General features: G+C 39.5%; 1 protein-coding gene across 3 annotated transcripts in view; it reads right to left on the bottom strand.

Moving 5' to 3' along the window:
• The window catches only part of CCDC148 (coiled-coil domain containing 148), a 150774-nt gene that overhangs the window by 68863 nt on the left and 60928 nt on the right, over positions 1 to 20983 (bottom strand). For all 3 annotated transcript variants that reach the window (XM_060777301.2, XM_060777311.2, XM_067472297.1), the window contains exons 7-8: positions 19607 to 19702; positions 19346 to 19527 (exon numbers count right to left, since the gene is read on the bottom strand). In XM_060777301.2, the coding sequence (XP_060633284.2) occupies positions 19346 to 19527; positions 19607 to 19702 (278 nt within the window). The remainder of the gene's footprint in view (positions 1 to 19345; positions 19528 to 19606; positions 19703 to 20983) is intronic.

Here is a 20983-nt window from a genome sequence, read left to right as displayed (position 1 = left end):
TGCTGGTTAAGGCTGCTGGGAAATGCAGTTCAACAATAACTGGAGGGTCATAAAATTTCCACTACCTCTGCATTACAGATAACATTTATATGAAGCAATTATAGATCGACTCTCCCTTATCTGAAATGCTTGGGATCAGACATCATTAAGACTTCTCATTTTTTTTCTCCAGATTTTGGAATAGCTATATTTGCCTATACATACATACTGAGATGTCCTGGAGATGGGACCCAAGTCTAAATGTAAAATCCATTTATGTTTCACATAATAACAATAATAATGATACTTTATTTATATTCTGCCCTATCTCCCTGAGGGGACTTGGGGCGAATTCCTGCAAACAAAAAGGCAAATATTCAATGCCTTAATCCAACAACAAATACAAACATAATAACGCAAAATAACCCAACATATAAAAACACATTATAAAATGACACCTAAAGTTAAATAAAACATAACCTATCAGATGAATTATATGTAACCTAAAACAGGAACATCAAACATTCACAATAATTTACAAAGGCCAATGAAGGTTCACTAAAATATTTCAGTTGGTTATGTGGCCAGTGATGTTAACTGGGCTGACAGGATATGTGTATAAGGTATATACACCTTATATACAGAACCTGAAGTTAATATTATACAATATTTTAATATATTTATTCATGAAACAAAGTTTGTGTACACTGAACCATCAGAATTCTAGCAAAGGTGTTACTATATGAGCTACCAAGTCAACAATTTCAGATTTTGGAATATTTAAGATTTCCAGATATGGGATGCTCAACTTGCAAAATGTCCAAAACATGTTCACTCCAAAGTGAATTTTGTTGCATTGCACAGGGCTTATTTTATGTAGCATGATACATAAACATACAAATGTGAAAAGAAAATTCAGATTCAATACATTGTAAAAAGAAGCAATTATGAGAGCAGTTATGAAAATAGGAGGGTTGCCAAAACAGTGTACAGGATATATAAACATTTTTTTTGAATAAAAACGGGAGCCTGTTGTTACATTCCTAGGAAAGAAGACACAAAGTGATATTATTTCTGCTTTTTCCTCATTATACAGAGCCCCACAATAAATGTCACACTACAATGACAGCAACAGCAGTATGCATGCATTATGTGGACACTGTGCAGATGATAGGGGACAATTATCCACCTGCTAACTTGCCTCTGCTTGACCCCAACTGCTTTTATCCTCTATAGATCTTTTTGGACACAACATTAAAATATGCCCTTTATGTGCACAAACTTTTGAGTTTATGTCCTCCTCACTAGCTAGAAGGAGACTAAAAGCTTTCACATTCATTTTGAAACGAAGTTTTTCTGTTTCATGTGAACTCAAATAATGCAACCCATCAAAACTGTTGGACTGCAGTCCCAACTGCTGAAGACAACAACGCCTATGATAAGAAATGCTGGGAGTTGCAGTCCAACAACAGTTGCAGTGTTGTATGGTCTTTGACCTCAGTTTATATTAAAGCTCAAATGTAATAAGGATTTTTTGTGTATTGTGGAAGCTTTCATGGCCGGAATCACTGGGTTCTTGTGAGTTTTCTGTGCTGTATGGTCATGTTCCAGAAGCATTCTCTCCTGATGTTTCACCCACATCTATGGCAGTCATCCTCAGAGGTTGTAAGGTCATTTGGAAACAACGCAAGTGAGGTTTATATTTCTGTGGAATGTCTAGGTGTGAGAAAGAACTCTTGTCTGCTTGAGGCAAGTGTGAATGTTGCAATTGGCCATCTTGATTAGCATTTAATGGCCTTGTAGCTTCAAAGCCTGGCTGGCTGCTGCCTGGGGAGATCCTATGTTGGGAGGTGTTAGGTGGCCCTGACTGATTCTTGTCTGGAATTCCCCTTTTTTTAGTGTTGCTCTTTATTTACAGTCCTGATTTTAAAGTTTTTAAATACTGGTATTAAAAATATTAATGGCTACAAGTCCATTAAATGTTGACCATTTGAAACATTCACAGTTGCCTCAAACAGAAAAGAGTTATTTGTTTATTTACTATATTTGTATACCGCCTTTCTCAGCCCGTAAGCAACAGTTCTTTCTCCCACCCTGGACATTCCAGAGATATATAAACCTCACTTGCCTAGTTTCCAACTGATCTCACAACCGCTGAGGATGCCTGCCATAGACGTGGGTGAAACGTCAATATTAAAATAACATTTGTTTTCCATAAAAAAAATAGGTAAAGATTCTTGATTGTGGATTTACCAAGACGATTAAGAAACAAACCATCTTCCCAATGGCACTCATGACACAAGAAAATGGCATATTCTAAAAATGTACATTGACAGGTACATACTTATACCTTATGTTTTTTGCATTGATTTAATGAGTAGAATGCTTCTTCAGATTGGAACAAGCTCCTCTGCCTCAGATTCTATTCAAGAGAAAATCACATGCTCCTTTCCCTTTCCACCCTTCACAGCTTTTCTCTGTTTGTGAACTTATGACTGCATCATTGTTAAGAAGGCACAGAGTTTTTTCTTTTGTAAATGGTTCGTAAACCCATTGCTGCGTTCACATGTAGAGCTCAGCGCTCTTCATAGTCATCCAATGTGTTTGCTATGGATGGTCAAAATAAGAATGCTGTTTTGGTTTCGTTGTTTTCTGCTTTGCTAGGCTGAAGCACGCTTGGAGAGCTGTCTGGATTTTTGAGACACATCAAATGAACCACTGGGGAATGAGAACAGAGGGAGGCCCCAAAGGGAGGTAGTCAATTAGAACACAAAGGTGACACCATCAGAACAGAACAGAACAGACCCTTAAAAATAAAATACAGAGTCACTGTTTTGTTCTCAGAGCCATCAAGTACATGGCCAGCTCTCTTAACCCCATGTACATTTTCTTTGCAGTGTATTAAATGGACACAGAAAACAGAGACCAAATGGAAGAGGTCATGGGACAGAGCCAACTTCAAGACAGCAGAATAAAATCCATCCAGCAGGCAGACCAAAGACTAGGCACCCTGCAGAGGCCAAGAATCTTTTCAAGGCCATTGCCAGAATTGCATACACCAACAAACGTGTGCCTTCAACAAGACAGAGAGGCACAGATCACACAGATAAAAGAATTGTAGCAAAGTAGCAGAGTACATTTGTCTTTAGAAGCTCCTAGGTATGTTCCCTAGTTCAAGCTGAGGGGAAAAACCCATGTCTGAAACTCCAAAAAGCCACTAGAAGTTGGCATAGACCTTTGGTTCTCAAATGTTTTGTACCAACTTCTAGAACTCTAAGGGTGCATCTACACTGTAGAATTAATGCAGTTTGACATCACTTTACCTACCAAAGCTCAATGCTATGGAATCCTGGGATTTGCAATTTGACGAGGCACCAGTGATCTTTGGTAGCAAAGGCTAGTGTACAGAAGTGTTTATAATAATATGCTTATAACTGTATTTATGTTTGAATTGGTTGCCCTAAGGCTGGAGCGGCCTAGCTGTGAGAAATGTGTTACCATGGAAACGAGGCAGAAGAGGAGGTGGGAGGAGCTTAGAGAGTAAAGGTTTTAAAAAGTGACAGTTAGAGTCAGTCAGAGGAGGAGACTCTGAGAGAGCAGCAGAGTCAGGGGGGAAGACTCTGAGAGAGCAGCAGAGTCAGTTTTTAGACTCTGAGGAGTGAAGAAGTGAAGAGCCAGGTTTTAGTGTTCGTGAATAGTAGAGATTTCTTCAGCTAGGGAGCTGAAGGGGAAAACCTTGTTAGTTGCTTTAGTTAGAAAGAACTAACAGAGGCTTGCTAGGATCGCTAGTCGGAGGAAGACTGGAGATCTGTGATTTGATCAAGTATAGATCAAACAGAAAGACTATTCATTGCAGGGAACACTGGTTAATAAAGCGCTTCACCACAGCAAGAGTTCATAAGTTGTAACATCGAAAGTCTGAATTGTATCGCAACCAAGTTATATGTAACCATCAAGTATTTGCCAAGCTCAACATCTTCATACTGCAACCATACGCTTTGTTTAAAAATAAACTTGTTCTCTTTGGTTTTTAAAACTGCCTCATCTCCATTAATTCTACGTTCGGTGCACCCACTCTACCAAAATTACCTCACAACACAAACAGAGCCTTAATACCAGAGCCTTTTACAAATCAGTGGCTCCTCTTTCCTAAACCTAGGCGCTTCCTCACGAGTTGGTAGTGTCTCTCTACAATTGGGTGGCAGCTTCATTACCAGTGGCGGAGGTTCTTTACAGCTAGGGATCCTACTAAAGTATAACTCTCATGATTTTGTCATGGTGGTTAATGTTGTATCAAACTGCATTAATTTAACAGTGCAGATGCACCCTAAATTAAAATGTCTGGGGATCAAAGTTCCCTGTGCAAATTATATTGAACCAAATGGACTGATTTGTTTAAGTTTGTGTAAGTTGATTTCTTAAATGGAATGGCAAGGGATAAGCTAAACAATGTCTTTAAAAATGTACCATTTAATATTTAAGTAACTTAAGAGCATAGCCATTCAAAAGTCTACAAGGAACAAACCCATACTCAGAAATGTGTTATGGTACCTGCGCAACAAGAAAATCAATCAAGTAGTGTTTTATTCCAAACGCTTTTAATAATTGGAAAAACTGCTTACAGTAGACAATATGGTTTCTCGCTCATTCAATGCCATAATGTGAGAAAATAAACAAAACTCCTGACTACAATAAGTCTGGGAAAGGATGTTGACAAAATGCAATTGAGCCAAATATAGCTACAGGCTTCCTGCATCATTCTCTTTATTGCAGTATCTACAGACCTTTCAAAATGTTTCTAGGTCAAGGAATCCTGTTGACTAAAGTTCATCTACACTGAAGAATTAATACACTTTAACCTGCCATGGCTCAATGCTTGACAGGTGTAGTTTGGCGAAGCACAGCACTCTTTGGCAGTGCTGTGCCTCACCAATGCTAATGATATATCAGGCATAGAAAGGCATTATCACTCTGTATGGTAGTGTTTTTATGCTGTTATATTTTATTGTGATATGTTTTTATTTGGTTTTGTTTTGATTTTATCTTATTGCATTATGTTTTTAACTCTGAGCTCTCTGGGCTTGTCACTTTGTAAGCCGCCCCAAGTCCCTTCGGGGAGATGGAGGCGGGATATAAAAATAAAGTTGTTGTTGTTATTATTATTATTATTATTATTATTGGCAAACTTTTTTGAAAGGGGGCCACATGCCAGGCTGGGCGAAGATGGGAATGGGGGGGGGTGAAGCTGAGGGTTGGCACGCGGGGGGGGGGGGGGGAAGGCTGAGGGCAGTTGGCACGGGGGAGAGCTTGATACATGGCTGTGCCTGGCTCTTGGGAGAGCCTTGCACAGTTGTATGTCCTGCAGGGCACTCCTTTTGGCAGGAGGACTCAGAGGCCCACCATGTCCTACTGCCAATAGGAGGGGAAGACACACGGCTGCTGAGAGCCCTTCTGGTCCATCTTTTCGGCATAAGGATGCAATGGCTTTCTGTGTTCTTATGGCAAAAAGAGAGGAAGGCCCTGGCCATTCTTTTGGCATAAGGACACACCGGCTCACCACATCCTTATGCCAAAAGGAAAGGAAGACACGTGGCCAGGGCCAGGCCAACACAGGTATCTGTCCCCGGTTCCTTTCGGCATAAAGATGCAGCAGGCCGGCCACCGTGTCCTTCTGCCAAGCAGACAGGGAAAAAGAGAAGGGTAGTGAGGAAAGTGCACAAGGGGCTACATCCGGCCCAGGGGCCTTACTTAGTCTGTATCTGTTCTAGATCATTGAGCCATGGCAGTTAGCGAGTTGTCAAACTGCATTAGTTCTACAGAGTAGATGCAACCTAGCTGGCTTGTGGTGTGGTAAGAAAGGAAATCCTTGGAGTTGGAGGCTTCATTTGCAAATGGGACCCTTCTATCCATCACTGGCAGATCCAATCAATTGTAACTTAGTATGCGTTTTATATATAGACAGAAAAGGTGGGACAAAAGTATTCTCGTAAGTGTATATGATGTGCCAGGAGAAAAAACAACAGCCCTCAATCATGTCTTCCTTGCTGCACATTATTCTTTAGGCTGAGATATTTTTGCCCCACTCTAACCAATACCTTGTGCAGGGGAGAAAGTAACTTTATGCAGAGGTGTCATTTTCAGCAACAGCCCCTAGACATTACATGGGCATTAGACTAGTGTCTTAGTGGCAAGCACTGTTCAAATTAAAACTAAACAAAATAAGGAACAATTAACAAAAAATCATGCTTAATTAGTTAATTTTAAATGTTTTTAACAATATAGCACTGAGATTCTAGAGTCATGTTTTTAGTAGAAATATGCAAAATGTAGAAATGGAAATACATGATCTACAGCTTTGGAAAATGCTCAGTATATTAGTACTTATGTTCAAACATAGAGGCTAAAAAAGTGTTTTGCAATTACATCTTTCGCATCCTTGCATGAAACCCTTTAAACTAAAGGGCAGGCCGAATGGCTGTTTAACAGAAAGTAGAAAGGCTTTTAGGGAGTTCTTCTTCAATCAAAATACCATAAAGCACTATATTTTTCTGTGCATAATCTGTAGGCAAAGCATCACGGCAGTATATTTTTTAGAAAAATAATCACATTTTAATATATCAAGTGTCAGTATTAATTGGGAGCAGATTTCGTGTCAGACTGAAATGCAGTTTGGGCCCATATAAAATTTCAGTTCAACATAAAATTGTTAAAACCATGTATTTCAAACCACACTGCCAGATCTTTGTTGTTCTCATTGGCTTCAAAGGGCCTCCGTGTCAACAAGCCATTTGAATAGCTACTGAGTGAAACAGATTGCTAATATTTTTCTCTGTATTTGCCATTAAAATTAAGACAGAAGATAATTTTGAATTATGTTTGAAGGAGACCAATATGCCACTTGAGAAGATATTCTTATATGGTTATTGCACTTCAGAAAGTTTAAACATCACCTTTCCCATAGAGTTTTTTTATATGCACTTTTAATTATGATCTGTATTTTATCGTTTTATCGTGTTATGTTTATATGTATATTTGCTTCTTTTTTGATGATTGTATATGGCATTGAATATTTGCCTTTTGTATATGTAAACCACCCTGAGTCCCTTCGGGGAGAGAGGGCATGTGAGAAATAATAATAATACTATTGTTATTATTATTATATTTATCATCATCATCGTTAGGGCAAAGCTTTCCAGATTTCGGTTGGTGACATGCTTTTTAGACATGCACCCTTTCACGACATTTTGTTAGTTTTGGCCATTCATCTCTCTAATCTGTCAAGATCGTTTTGATTCTGCTCCTGTCCTCTGGAGTATTGGCTATCCCTCCCAATTTGGTGTCGTCTGCAAACTTGATGATCCTGCCTTCTAGCCCTTCATCTAAGTCATTAATAAAGATGTTGAACAGGACCGGGCCCAGGACGGAACCCTGCGGCACTCTGCTCATCACTTCTTTCCAGGATATTTATTTATTTATTTATCGTGTCATCAGCAACCATACCATTGTGTTACAATTCTAACAGAACAAAACAAACACACAGATTAATAAGAAAAAGAAAGAAAAACACACAGATTTTGCAAACTTGGTAGTTGGTTAAATGTCCTTTGACCAGTATCTGGCCACTTGGAGTGCCTCTGGTGTTGCCGCAAGAAGGTCCTCCATTGTGCATGTAGCAGGGCTCAGGGTGCATTGCAGCAGGTGGTCAGTGGTTTGCTCTTCTCCGCACTCGCATGCCGAGGATTCCACCCCGTAGCCCCATTTCTTAAGATTGGCTCTGCATCTTGTGGTGCCAGAGCGCAGTCTGTTCAGCGCCTTCCAAGTCTTCCAGGATGAAGAGGAAGCATTGGGGAGAATCACCCTCTGAGTTCGTCCATTTAACCAATTACTGATCCACCTCACCGCAGTCTTGCCTAGCTCACATTGGACTAGTTTGTTTGCCAGAAGGTCATGGGGGACCTTGTCAAAGGCCTTACTGAAATCCAGGTATGCTACATCCACGGCATTCCCCGCATCTATCCAGCTTGTAACTTTATTGAAAAAAGAGATCAGATTAGTCTGGCATGACTTGTTTTTGATAAATCCATGTTGACTATTAGCAATGACCGCATTGGTTTCTAAGTGTTTGCAGACCACTTCCTTAACAATCTTTTCCAGAATCTTGCCTGGTATCGACGTGAGGCTGACCGGACGGTAATTGTTTGGGTCATCCTTTTTTCCCTTCTTGAAGATTGGGACCACATTGGCCCTCCTCCAGTCTGCTGGAACTTCTCTCGTTCTCCAAGAACTCTCAAAGATGATTGCCAATGGTTCTGAAATGACTTCCGCCAGTTCCTTCAATACTCTTGGGTGTAGTTGATCTGGCCCTGGGGACTTGAACTCAATGGTAGAGAAGGAAGTACCATAGTTTCAGTGTATGAATAATTAGATGTGAAGTTCTGGAAGCAGAAACTGGCCTTGAACCAGTTCTAAGATCCATAGGAGCCACAGCTTGACAGCCACGGAAAATGCATTTTTTCCAATTCCCCCCTCTGTATTGCTCGTGTGCTTTCATTGTGCAAGATGCACTAATGTGCATTAAGGGCTCTCTTTTGGAGTATTCCCTGACTTTGGTGATCTCGTTTTAAAGCCCTTAAACAGTGGTTCTCAACCTGTGGGTCCCCAGGTGTTTTGGCATACAACTCCCAGAAATCTCAGCCAGTTTACCAGCTGTTAGGATTTCTGGGAGTTGAAGGCCAAAACATCAGGGGACCCACAGGTTGAGAACCACTGCCTTAAAGCATGCTGCAATGTGTGTTCAAGCTGTGCATCATATCATCACCTTGCTGCCAAGCTGCCTTCAATTTTCATGACATGGTCAGTGTAAATGTGCCCTTGTTAGGCCACCTCAGAGCTTTGCCTTAGAGATTCTACAAGATTTGCTTCTGGTTGACTATTAACATCTCTAGGTCTGTAGTTCTAGAACATGAGACATGGAAGACCAGATGACATAAATGTCCCTGTGGTCTTTCTTCCCAAAGAAGGGAAGGCTAGTCATGGATCCCACTAGGCTTTCCTTTCCTTTCCTGTGCATATATTTATTTCCTGGTGAGGTATATGGAGCTTACTTAATAATGTACTCCATTTTTCATTTAATTATTTTGGTCATCTTCATAAATATTCAACCTAGCCTATACAATTTCCGACTATATTCCTGCACTACCTCTGAGGACATCAATTTCCAGGATTTCCCCTTCATTCCTTTGGATGTATTGCCATTTCACCACAATGTTGACTTGCCCACCAGCATTTTCAATGTTCAGTATTTTGGTTTTCAAAACTAAAACGGAGTACAGTTTATGCGAATACACTGTGAAATCTGTAACATATTGGCAGTTGCTTCTCTGCAAATTACTGTGAAAGTCTGAAGTGAGCGTACTAAAGTTAAACATTAGCGACAAACTACTATAAGCATGCATTTTGGAGACATGCATTGGGATCAAGTCACATATAAAACTGCACAGGTCTTAATGAAACAACTAATTACAAAAATGACTGTTTTCATAATCTTCTAGAGAACAGAATGGGGGTTATCCCCCCCCCCCCCCAAGTGTGTTTTGGAGCTGTCTCAACAGTACAAAAATGGTATAATGAACATAATCATATTTTTGATCAACCTATTTCTCAGTAAGATTTGAATTTTCAAATAGAGGAATACTTTAGGTTGTAACTTCTTCTATCACCATTTTGATCATATGCCTCGTTGGTGCTAAAGGTATCTATACAATGGTTTCTGTGGGTTTCTGATTTGAAGACTCTCTCTGCTGCTTTATATTTAGCTATAAAATTTTAAAAGAGATAGGATCCTCATCTTCAGAGGAGCAGTGTAATACTTAGAAGAAACAGGATCAAAGAAATATTTTATGGGTTTCGGGGTAAATAACATGTGAGGGAGTGAGCTGAAAAAGGAAATTACTTTTTATAAACAGTTTTTAAGGTTGAAAAGTGCTCATTCCATGGCAATGTTATGGGTGTACTGCTGGATAGGGAATCAAAAACCCCCAAAACCCAAGGTATAGATATTTAGCACCAACTCACATGTTCAGAAGACAGTTAGGAGAAGTATGTTCAAAAAGGTGATAGAAGAAGGTACATGCTAAAGTATATCTCTGTTTCAAAACTCTGTGTGTATCTGAAAATAAAACATATAAAGGAGAAGCCTAGCCTAGAAATAGGTTGCTTGAGAGTACTAACATCAGAGAGAATTTAGGAAGTAATTTAAGTCTATATAGTTTCACAAAAGTAATATCTTGTTAAGTTAGCATTGTTATGTAACGTACTTAAAGCTTCATTCTAGAAGAAAATTGCAGGTAGCCAGAAATTTATAGGTACTTAAGTTGCTGTGAGTTTTCCAGGCTGTATGGCCATATTCCAGAAGCATTCTCTCCTGACGTTTTGCCCACATCTATGGCAGGCATCTTCTGAGGTTGTGAGGTTTGTTGGAAACTAGGAAAGGTAGTTGTTGGAGTGCTCCAGGATGTCTATGTTCTCAGATAATATGCGGTGTCCAGGTTGGTTCATCAGATGCTCTGCTATGTCTGACTTCTCTGGTTGAAGTAGCCTGCAGTGCCTTTCATGTTCCTTGATTTTTGTTTGGGTGCTGTGCTTGGTGGTCCCTCCGACTACATAAGAGAACACAGAAATGCTGAACCACTCTAACAACTACCATGTCAGAGTACACAGAGAAGCTATTGAAATCCACAAGCATGTAGATAATTTCAATAAAAAGGAGGAAATAATGAAAATGAATAAAATCTGGCTACCAGTATTAAAAAAATCTAAAATCAGGACAGTAAATACAGAGCAATACTTAAAAAACAGGGGAATTCCAGACATGGAACAATCAGGGCCAGCTAACACCTCCCAACAAAGGATCCTCCATGCAGCAACCTGCCAGGCTTTGATGTTGCAAGGCCATTAAATGCTAATCAATGTGGCCAACTGCAACTTTAACACTTGCCTCAAACAGACAAGAGTTCTTTCTCCCACCCTGGACATTTCACAGATATATAAACCTCACTTGCCTATTTTCCAACAAAGCTCACAACCTCTGAAGATGCCTGCCATAGATGTGGTGAAAGATCAGGAGAGAATGCTTCTGGAATATGGCCATACGGCTTGGAAAACTCACAGCAACACAGTGATTCCAGCCATGAAAGCCTTCGACAACATATAGGTACTTAGTTCCAAGCTTCACCTTTAATGCTAAATTTAGTGTTTCCCTCTAAACACTGAGGTAATCAGACACTTTTTGAGTAAAGTCACTCCTACCATCCAGACAACACTTTTTTGTATTCATCTTTGCAGATGGCAGATTTAGTTGATGAAAACTACGTTTTTGTACCAATAGACTGGCTGTCCTGAATAGTGTTTTCTCGTATTAAGAATATAAATGGAGAGGTGCTACCTTAAACAGAACATGATCCATGTATATATAAAGAGTTAACCAAAATTCAACCTTGTCAAATATGTGTTTCAAATATTAAACTTGGCACCTACTTAACAGCATAGCGATCATTTTTCCATGAGGAAAAAAGAGCTACCACCATTATTTGGTTTCAGAACTGAAACCTGGCAGTGGGCCTATATACAAACACCCTCAGGCAGCTGCTTTATATTTCCTCTGAATCAGATTTACCCCAACATAATCCCTGGCTTTACACCCTCTAAAGAACATAAAAACCTCCTAAGGGAAGTGACCCTCCAAATACTGTAACCATAATCCGCTGCCACCCTCTATAATAGATAGGACAATGTAAATTTGATGCACCGTTTCACGGCATTTGCAGCCAGACAAACTACAACAATGACTCCGACTAGATGTCAACTTCCCCATATGTCAACCGTGTCATTGTCAATTGTTGCTCTGGAAATATCTAGTTACTGAGCTGGTACAGTAGATTTCCTCCTCAATACACCCTGTAAGTCTATGAGCTCTATAAAGAGCCAGGAAAAGCTTGGTTGGAGACAACAATATTTGAGGAACAGGATGGAAGCACTCCAATTAGTGACCAAACATTAGTTAATCAGATTGTTTTTAATTGATACATATATACAAGTGTGTGTATAGTATGCACTTAATCATATTGTTTTCAGAATAAGGTATCTGTAGTAACCCAATGGTGCAGCAGGTCAAAGCACTGAGCTGCTGAACTTGCTGACCAAAAGGTCTGGAGAGTGGGGTGAGTTCCCGCTGTTAGCCCCAGCTTCTGCCAAACTAGCAGTTCAAAAACATGCAAATGTGAGTAGATCAATAGGTACCGCTACGGCTAGAAGATAACACACTCCATGCAGTCATGCCGGTCACATGACCTAGGAGATGTCTACAGACAATGCCAGCTCTTCGGCTTAAAAATGGAAATGAGCACCACCAACAACAACCCCCCCCCCCTCCCAGAGTTGGACACAACTACACTTACAGTCAAGGGAAAACCTTTACCTTTACCTTAGTATCTGCAGGAGATCCAGTGTGGTGTAGTGCAATGAACATTGAACTATGATTCTGGAGAACAGGTTTGAATCCCTGATCAGCCATGGAAACCCACAGAGGGATATAGGCCAAGCTATACACTTTCAGCCTCAGAGGAAGACAACCCATCTGAACAAATTTTGCCAAGAAAACCACATAATAAGGTCACTATAAGTCAGAAATGACTTAAAGGCACACAACAAGAAGAGATAGTATCTGCAGATAGACAGTAGTCACCATAATACAGTTTCATAGGTGGTCTCATTTATAGCACTACTACACTTTGCACTATGCTCTGATAAACCTCATCTGATTGATCTGATGCTATGACTTAGACCTAGGTCTATCCACACAACACAGTAATAGTGTTATAGTTTCATGTTGTCTTGTCTTCAAGCTATCTGCTCCTTGGTTTGTAGTTTGGTCAGAGACACTAGAAGAGCTCTATGACTTAGAATTCTAATGATAACTCCCTAAGTGATAAGGTCACATTAAGTTGGAAATTATTTGAAGGCACACAACAACAATAAAAGGTGCATGTTACCAGAATGCCATAGAATTCTACTATGGCAAATAAAGCTGAACCATAGCACAGTAAGTGTGAAGGAGATCTTACCCTAAGAGATGCTTCATGAAGCAATCATTATTATCACTACTACAATGGTAGCACACACAAGAAGTCTTTTCACTAGAAACAGCTTTTTCTAGCTTGGGAATGCTATGAAGATAATTGCAGCTCTGATCAATAGCCAAATGCCTAGCAGTATTTTGCTTATGTCTGATTCCCAGCTCAAAAAGGAATCTATTTGAGCTATACATTCTATGACGAGCCTCCCTCACCTTCTGAACGTTTGCACAGCGTTACTGTCAATGTAATGAGCTGGATTCACGCTGGTGCATTATGATAGCAAACACACCTTTTCCAGATTTGTACAGTGGCGATAGAAGGCAGGCAAGATTCACTAGCTCCAAGCAGACTATTAAGAGAGTGAAACAAATCTGCCACATTGAATTGGCACTTGCTCTGAATGTCTTCCCCTTGCAGTAAAGAATACCTTTCCGTTTTCAAGGAAGGTAGCTGCCCTGGTCTGTTGTAGCAAAAACAACAGGAACTACTATTTACCCAACAAAATTTATCCTTAAAAACTAACACATTTTATTAGGTCCAAGTTTCTATAGACTGGATTATATGAGTCTTCAGTGTCATATAATCTGGGACATAGGACAGTGTAGAAGGGGCTTAAGGTAGGAAGGTTTGATTAGTGAGGTAAGAGAGAAAGTAAAAAAGTATAAATATTTAACATTACCTTAACTGGCAACAACAAGAAATAATTATGTGGGAGCACAGATAACCTATCACAAACGAGCTGCTTAATTCTGATGAAAAGCCAAATAGTCAAAGAAAATTTAGCTTTCTATTTAATTCTAATCACAATGTAATATTTATATAAAAAGGAAATCACACCATGCTTCAGTTACGGCTGTTTCTCCTCTACATATTGCCTTGTGAATCAGATGGCAGTCACTCTCAGGGGGCTCCTGCAATATTTTCACATAACTGTAACTTTTAATCACTAGATGCTTTTCATCTTAAGAAGAGACAACCATCTCAAGCTCTGAGGTTTACCAGGGAAGGAATCCCACTGGAGCATTGCAGCACACCCAAATACCTGGGAGTTACCCTAGACCATGCTCTGACTTATAAGAAGCACTGCTTGAATATCAAGCAAAATGTGGGTGCTATAAACAATATCATATGAAAGCTGACTGGCACAACCTGGGGATCACAACCAGATAAGTGAAGACATCTGCACTTGTGCTTTGCTACTCTGCTGTTGAATATGAATGACCAGTGTGGAACGCATCTCACCACACTAAAACGGTTAATGTGGCTCTTAATGAGACATGCCGAGTATCTACAGAGATATTCACAGGAACAAAAGTGGCAGGCTAAAACCCAGCACCTCAACCCATGGCTGATACCAAATGAGAGACACTCCCCTCGGCACACAGAAGATTGGGTGACTTGGAAGGTGCTGAACAGACTGCACTCTGGCACCACAAGATACAGAGCCAACCTTAAGAAATTGGGCCATGAACTGGGGTCCACGACATGCGAGTGTGGAGAAGAGCAAACCACAGACCACCTATTACAATGCAGTCTGATCCCTGCCACATGCACAATGGAGGACTTTCTTGTAGCAACACCACAGGCACTCCAAGTGGCCAGCAACTGGTCAAAGGACATTTAGTATAATGCCAAGTTTTAAAAACTTTATGTTTTTAAGATACATTACAACTGTACTCTCGGTTCACTTCTGATATGATAAATAAATAAATCACTAGTGAAAAACTGGCAGCAAAACTAAGGACAAAAAGTTGTTCTCTCAGGACCCTTCCACACAGCCATATAACCCTGAATATCAAGGCAGAATAACTCACAATATCTACTTTGAACTGGAATATCTGAATCCACACTGCCATATATCCCAGTTCAAAGCAGATAATGTGATATTTTATTCAGCTGTGTGGAAAGGGCCTTATTTGTACAACACTAAGAAATAGAGAAGACACTTTACATGGCTCCCTTCTCCTTATTAATCCTATAGCAACCCTTGAATGTTGGTTTGCTGAGAGATTAAAGTGGCTCAAGGTCACAAAGTACTTTTCATACCAACAGAAATTAGAATTTGGAACTCCCTGTTCCAAACTCAGCACATGAATATTAGGGAGTCCTTCCTGAGGACAAGCGCTGTTCGACAGTGGAATGTGCTGCTGCCTCAGAGTGTGGTGGAGTGTCCTTCTACGGAGGTTTTTAAACAGAGGTTGGATGTCCATCTGTCAGGAGTGCTTTGATTGTGTGTTCCTGTATGGCAGAAGGGGGTTGGACTAGATGGTCCTTGTGGTCTCCGTCATCTCTATGATTCTATGACTTGAGATATTACTCTAAACTGACTCTCCTTCGAATCATCCTTAACTGTAAAAAAAATGGTATGACGGTTGAAGTATAATGAGAAAAGAAGAAGAAAAAATCTTAAAAATCAATGTGCTGAATTTGAATAATTAGAATGCAAATTAGATTGATTTGCATAATTAGAAGAGGAATCTGGCAACTGTACAGAAGGCATGCTTGAATCCAACCTAATATGCTTGTTTTAGCAGAGGTTGAACCCATGGTAGGGCTGCTCACTATAGGTCAAAGGGTCGCTGTATCGTTTATTACATTTTTAGGATTTAATTGTATTCTCTGCTCTCAGACATCAACATCTATTTCAGTGGGATAAAAGAATTTAAATCACATGCACTCCTTCCATTTCTCATTCTATCCACACAAGAACTCAGAGAAAACTATTTTCCACATTAGAAACAACAGGAAAAATTATGTGTGACCACTCAAATTTCCAGTCACTGCCTCTTCTTGTAAGCTTCAATATCTTCTATTTTAAGAGCTTTCTTCCATTTGGATCTTTTATCAATGAAGCCACAACTGAAGAGGCTTTTCCAATCGACACTTGTGCTTTTCGGGTCTGAAATGACTTTTCTTTTCAAAAGTGCAAAATGTCTAAACAGAATGTCATCCTGTATAGAGCTACAGATTGCTTGTTTATCGTTTTTCCTGTACTGGCATCAGCGCAAGCCATTTACTCAGGGGCTGACACTGTCATCCTATTTGCTCTTTAATGCATCCTGTTGGTTTCAGCAAAACTTCCTTTAAATAAACTGAGGCTTGTTGTTTCCTGAACACACAATTCACTGAACACAGTGATATTTTATTCTGAGTAAACATGAATGAGACTGTGCTGCTATCTTGTTGTTCTTACTAATTCTGCTGTGTTACTCCCATACTTTTATGAATAAAAGCACAATATACGGTAGTTCAAAAAGATTTCTGAATTGGACTGGGTGTCATCAGGAGCAGTTTTTGCATCTTAAAATAATCTGTTCGAGCCTCATAGTTGTACATTTGACAAATCATTCCATTTATTTGGTTTGCATTTTCGTTATCTCATCCCTTTTATTTTTAAAAATCTATTCTTAGTTACTAGCACATTCTGGCTTTTAATTTATGTACATTTCATAGATCTGAATTTCTCAACCCTTTTCCACTCATGATGACATTTTTCCATGACCCCAGGTATATAGGTATATAAAACAGATATAAAAAGCAAACATTTACTGATAATAAATCAGCATTTTCAATTATTGTCAAACAGGCCAATTTTCCTTTTTGTGGAGTACAGCTGTAAACTGTCAACTGTAAACTCTGCACGTTGTTGCTAACAGATTTGTGTAAATTGGTGGCGTTCAGAAACCTTTTACTGTTGCCAATTTTGTGACACAACATTGATCTGGAGGGAGCGTATTTGGGGTCAGGACCCACAGTGAAAGAGGCAGTGTTAAATAATAGATAACGGCATAGGATTTGGGGGGGGGGGGGGATACCCAACAGTGCTTAAGGCACATAGAAAATATGAAACCAAGGTGTTCTCTTGAATCTTGCATTTCTCTCTCTACCTCCTTAGCTCATGAAAACATGTAGACCGCTGACTGTTCACTGCTGAATGATTACTAGCACTTGAAACAAAGCTATCCGTCATTTTCAGAATACATTTCTTTATCTCACAGCAGTGTTCTTTCTGGTAATCAGGCTTAACTTAAAAGTGGCAAAATCCAACCATATCTTTTGGAATAACGTCAGTTATGCTTTTAAAAATGCACATGGGTTTTTGGAGGAATATTTACATTGTAGTCTTTCATTCCACTGTGCAGAGATAAAAGAACACAATAAATGAGGATATCATGGTTCTAACACAGGCATGGGCAAACTTCGGCCCTCCAGGTGTTTTGGATTTCAACTACCACAATTCCTAACAGCTGGTAAGCTGGCTGGGATTTCTGGGAGTTGGAGTTCAAAACACCTGGAGGGTCGAGGTTTGCCCAAGCCTGTTCTAAAGTGTCCCCTTGTTAGGTTTCCAAGATGTGACCATGCTCTCTTCAAAGGGTGGTCCAAACAAAGCAATTTGTTGCAGTGTGAATAAAGGATAGGCTTCAGTGGTCTTCCTTCCCCTTATCCTCTGGCACGCTTAGTTGCTAAGGAGGCTTCTTTTGTTCTTAAGTCAACTCTTTCAATGACATCTGAACTGGAAACTGGCTCAAGAACTGTCGACAAACTGACAGCTGTTCTTTGGACAACACGCTAAAACCTTTCTTTTCAGACAGACTTTTGAAGAAGGAAGTTTTTAAGATCATGCCAGAGCATGCTGTGTAGTGTTTTATGTATTTTAATAGGTTTTTAATGGTTTTAACTTTTTATTTGTAATAGTTCCCTGTTTAATTCTGTTTTAGTGTTTCTGTCTTGCAGGTTTTAAATTGTACATTGTATTGTTTTTAGTACTATTAATCACTTTGAGCCTCTTTTAAGAAAGAAAGTATGGATTATAAATAACAACAGCAACAACAACAACAACAACAATACAAACCAGCATTACAAAGTAGATCATTTGAACTCCAGCTCACTCTATCAAACTATTTTACATAATCAGATTTTAACAAATCATAATCAACTAGTGAAAACAGCATAGCCCTTGAAGCCAAACACATGGAATAGTCACCACTGAACACACTCAACCAAAGATCATTTATGTCCCGGTGCTGAAGAAAACCTAGAATGTTCTACGTATTAGGGCTGCAATCCTCTATATCAGGCCTGCACACCCCGTGGCCATCCAAGTGTTTGGGATTCCAACCCCCAGAAGTCTTAGCCAGCTTGTCTAATGGCCAGGAATTCTAGGAATTGATCCAAAACACCTGGAAGGCCACAGGATGTGCAGCCCTGCTCTATACCTTCACCTGCTGGTATGTTTTACTGACTGTGTGGCCTACTTCTGAATATATCTGCATAAAATTACAGGTTTAGTCATAATAAGTATTCCTGCTTAATATCCTTGCATCCATATGACATTAAACAGAAGTGCTGTGTGTCACAACTGTCCCTAATTTATATTTACTTAGAATACAAAAGGCATGAAATGCATTGTAAAAGGTTTTGGATGATGCTCCTCAAGGATGATAAAGAACTAGTTTAACTACAAACCAAGATTTACACTGTTGTAACCAGCAATGTGTTTGTGTACCTATTAGGTAAATGTGTGATTTTAATTTTTAAAAGAACAGACATAATAGTTATCTGAACCATTATTTAAATCATTCGCATTCTAAAAATTAACAAATACCAGCATCCAAGTGATTTCTGGAGCAGCTCTGCTTCTACTCCATAAGCTTGAAACCGCATGTGTCATTCACATTTGTAATTGGAAGACAGGATACTGGGATACCAGGAATAACAACTGTGAGAGAACTGGATGGTATGGCAGGATTATAACTCCCCCAGCTCATATATTGGTCTAAATATGTGAATATCTCACATATAAATAAATAAACCCGTTCTGTGGAAAGATGTGGCTTAACAGTTGTATGGACAACTGTTTATGACTTTTAGTAAAAAAAAAGTTTTAAAATCCAGCATGAATTCATATAATTACAAAAATAAGAAATGGGAAACATTGCAACCATATAAAATATGAAGATGTTTACTGCATACCATATTTCTGGTGATCCAACTTCTTGAATATTTTGCATATTATTTCAGACAAGGCATTTTACAAAGAGACAGCTCTCTCAGCTGTGCAAACAGTTTCTGACTATTTAATCCCACAGAGCTAGGCAGAGACAACTATGCATTGTGTTCAGGAAAAAGACAACCGATTTTGTTCCTAGTAAATGAAATTGCAATCTCAGAAGGCTCCAATATCAAAATATTTTGCCAAGCCCTTAAAGGAACATGCCATCAGGTTTGATTACCTTGATATAACTTTTAACTCTTGATCAACTTCCTGGAGCTTTAGCCAATATTCATTTGCTAGTTTGTCAAATTCTGTAAACACTGAAGCTTTCAAATCAGGATACGGACATTCCAAGGCCAATAATTGTGGTGGTAGCTCACGGATGAGCGCAACCTTGTCTTCTAAAGAATAAGCAAGTGCCTACAATAAATGAAATATTGTTGGTAAATATGGAAAAATCTATTTTAACATGATTTATTTTTCAGAATATTGAACTTACTTCATCTACAAATTCTTCAAGCTCCTGTTCCAAAGGTTCTCTCTCACAATGAAGCTTTTTCAAGATCAGTTGCTGTTGCTTCTTCACAAACTCTACCTAATTTTAGAAAATATTATTTTCAAGAGTTAAAAGATAGCTGCAGCTGGTGCTATCCAAATCTTGTAGGACATTATCCTTTACATTTATTTATTACATTATAACCCTGCCTCCCCTTCTGGAGCTCAAGGAAACATAAACAAATCTCCACTGAGTCACACTACTTGATTAGTGACCATGCGCAGGTCACTTTAAGCCTGCTTTCAGTTCAGTGTTGTTGGATGAACAGGAGGATCTCAAATAGAGGTTAGGAGAATATGTTAACTCAAGCCTACTCACTCCTACTCCAACAGTCTAAGCCAGGGGTCCTCAAACTTTTCAAGATGAGGGCCAGTGCTCAGTCCCTCAGTTGGTTGGGGGGCGGGACAATAGTTTGGGAAAAAATGAATGCATTTCCTATGCACACTGCCCATATCTTATTTGTAGTGCAAAAAGAACAATGAAAAAACAGTACAATATTTAAATTAAAGAACAATTTTAACCAACATAAACTTAACAGTATTTCAATGGGAAGCTTTAGGCTGATGAGATAGCCAAATCAGTTAGGATTGTTGTGTGCCTTCAAGTTATTTCAGACTTAGGGTGACCCTAAGTCTAAAGTTCACGGGGGGGGGGGCTAAATTACCTTGGAGGGCCGCATCCGGCTCACAGGCCTTAGTTTGGGGATCCCTGGTCTGAGGACCCTTCCACACTGCCTGTATCCTAGGATCTGATCCTAGATTATCTGCTTATTCCAGATCATCTGGCAGTGGAGACTCATATAATCCAGTGTAAAGCAGTTAATCTGGGATCAGATCCTAGGATATAGGGCAATGTGGAAGGGGCCTAAGCATTATACAACACTAGTTCTTCTGAATATCATGGTTCTTTTCAGTAAGTTGCTCTGACATGCTTGAGCAGTCGTTTCTGAAGGGTGAAAAGACATCACAAATCCCCTAAATTTGTTCTCCCTGGGAACAAGCAGGATTTCTTCTTCTATCAATAGGACTTGTGGGACAGAAAAGCAGAAGAGATATATCTGCATGTTCAATAGAACTCTGTGGATATTTTAAATAATAATAAATAAACACATTTTTGTTACCAGCCTCTCCTCAATTCTACCACATGAATGACATCATAAATCCATAACAGTTATGCAAGGGGGGCTGAAGACAATTTGTTTTGCTCTAATAGCCAGGAAAGAGGGAGAAGAAAACAGCACACAAAATGCCAAATAAGGCAGGACAAATGAGGCCTCCCAGTACTAAGGTTCAGGCCCCTTCTTCACTGCCCTATATCCCA

Source organism: Anolis sagrei, chromosome 1, assembly GCF_037176765.1.
Source record: "Anolis sagrei isolate rAnoSag1 chromosome 1, rAnoSag1.mat, whole genome shotgun sequence".
NCBI lineage: Eukaryota > Metazoa > Chordata > Lepidosauria > Squamata > Dactyloidae > Anolis > Anolis sagrei.
This window is presented reverse-complemented; position numbering and strand designations above follow the sequence as displayed.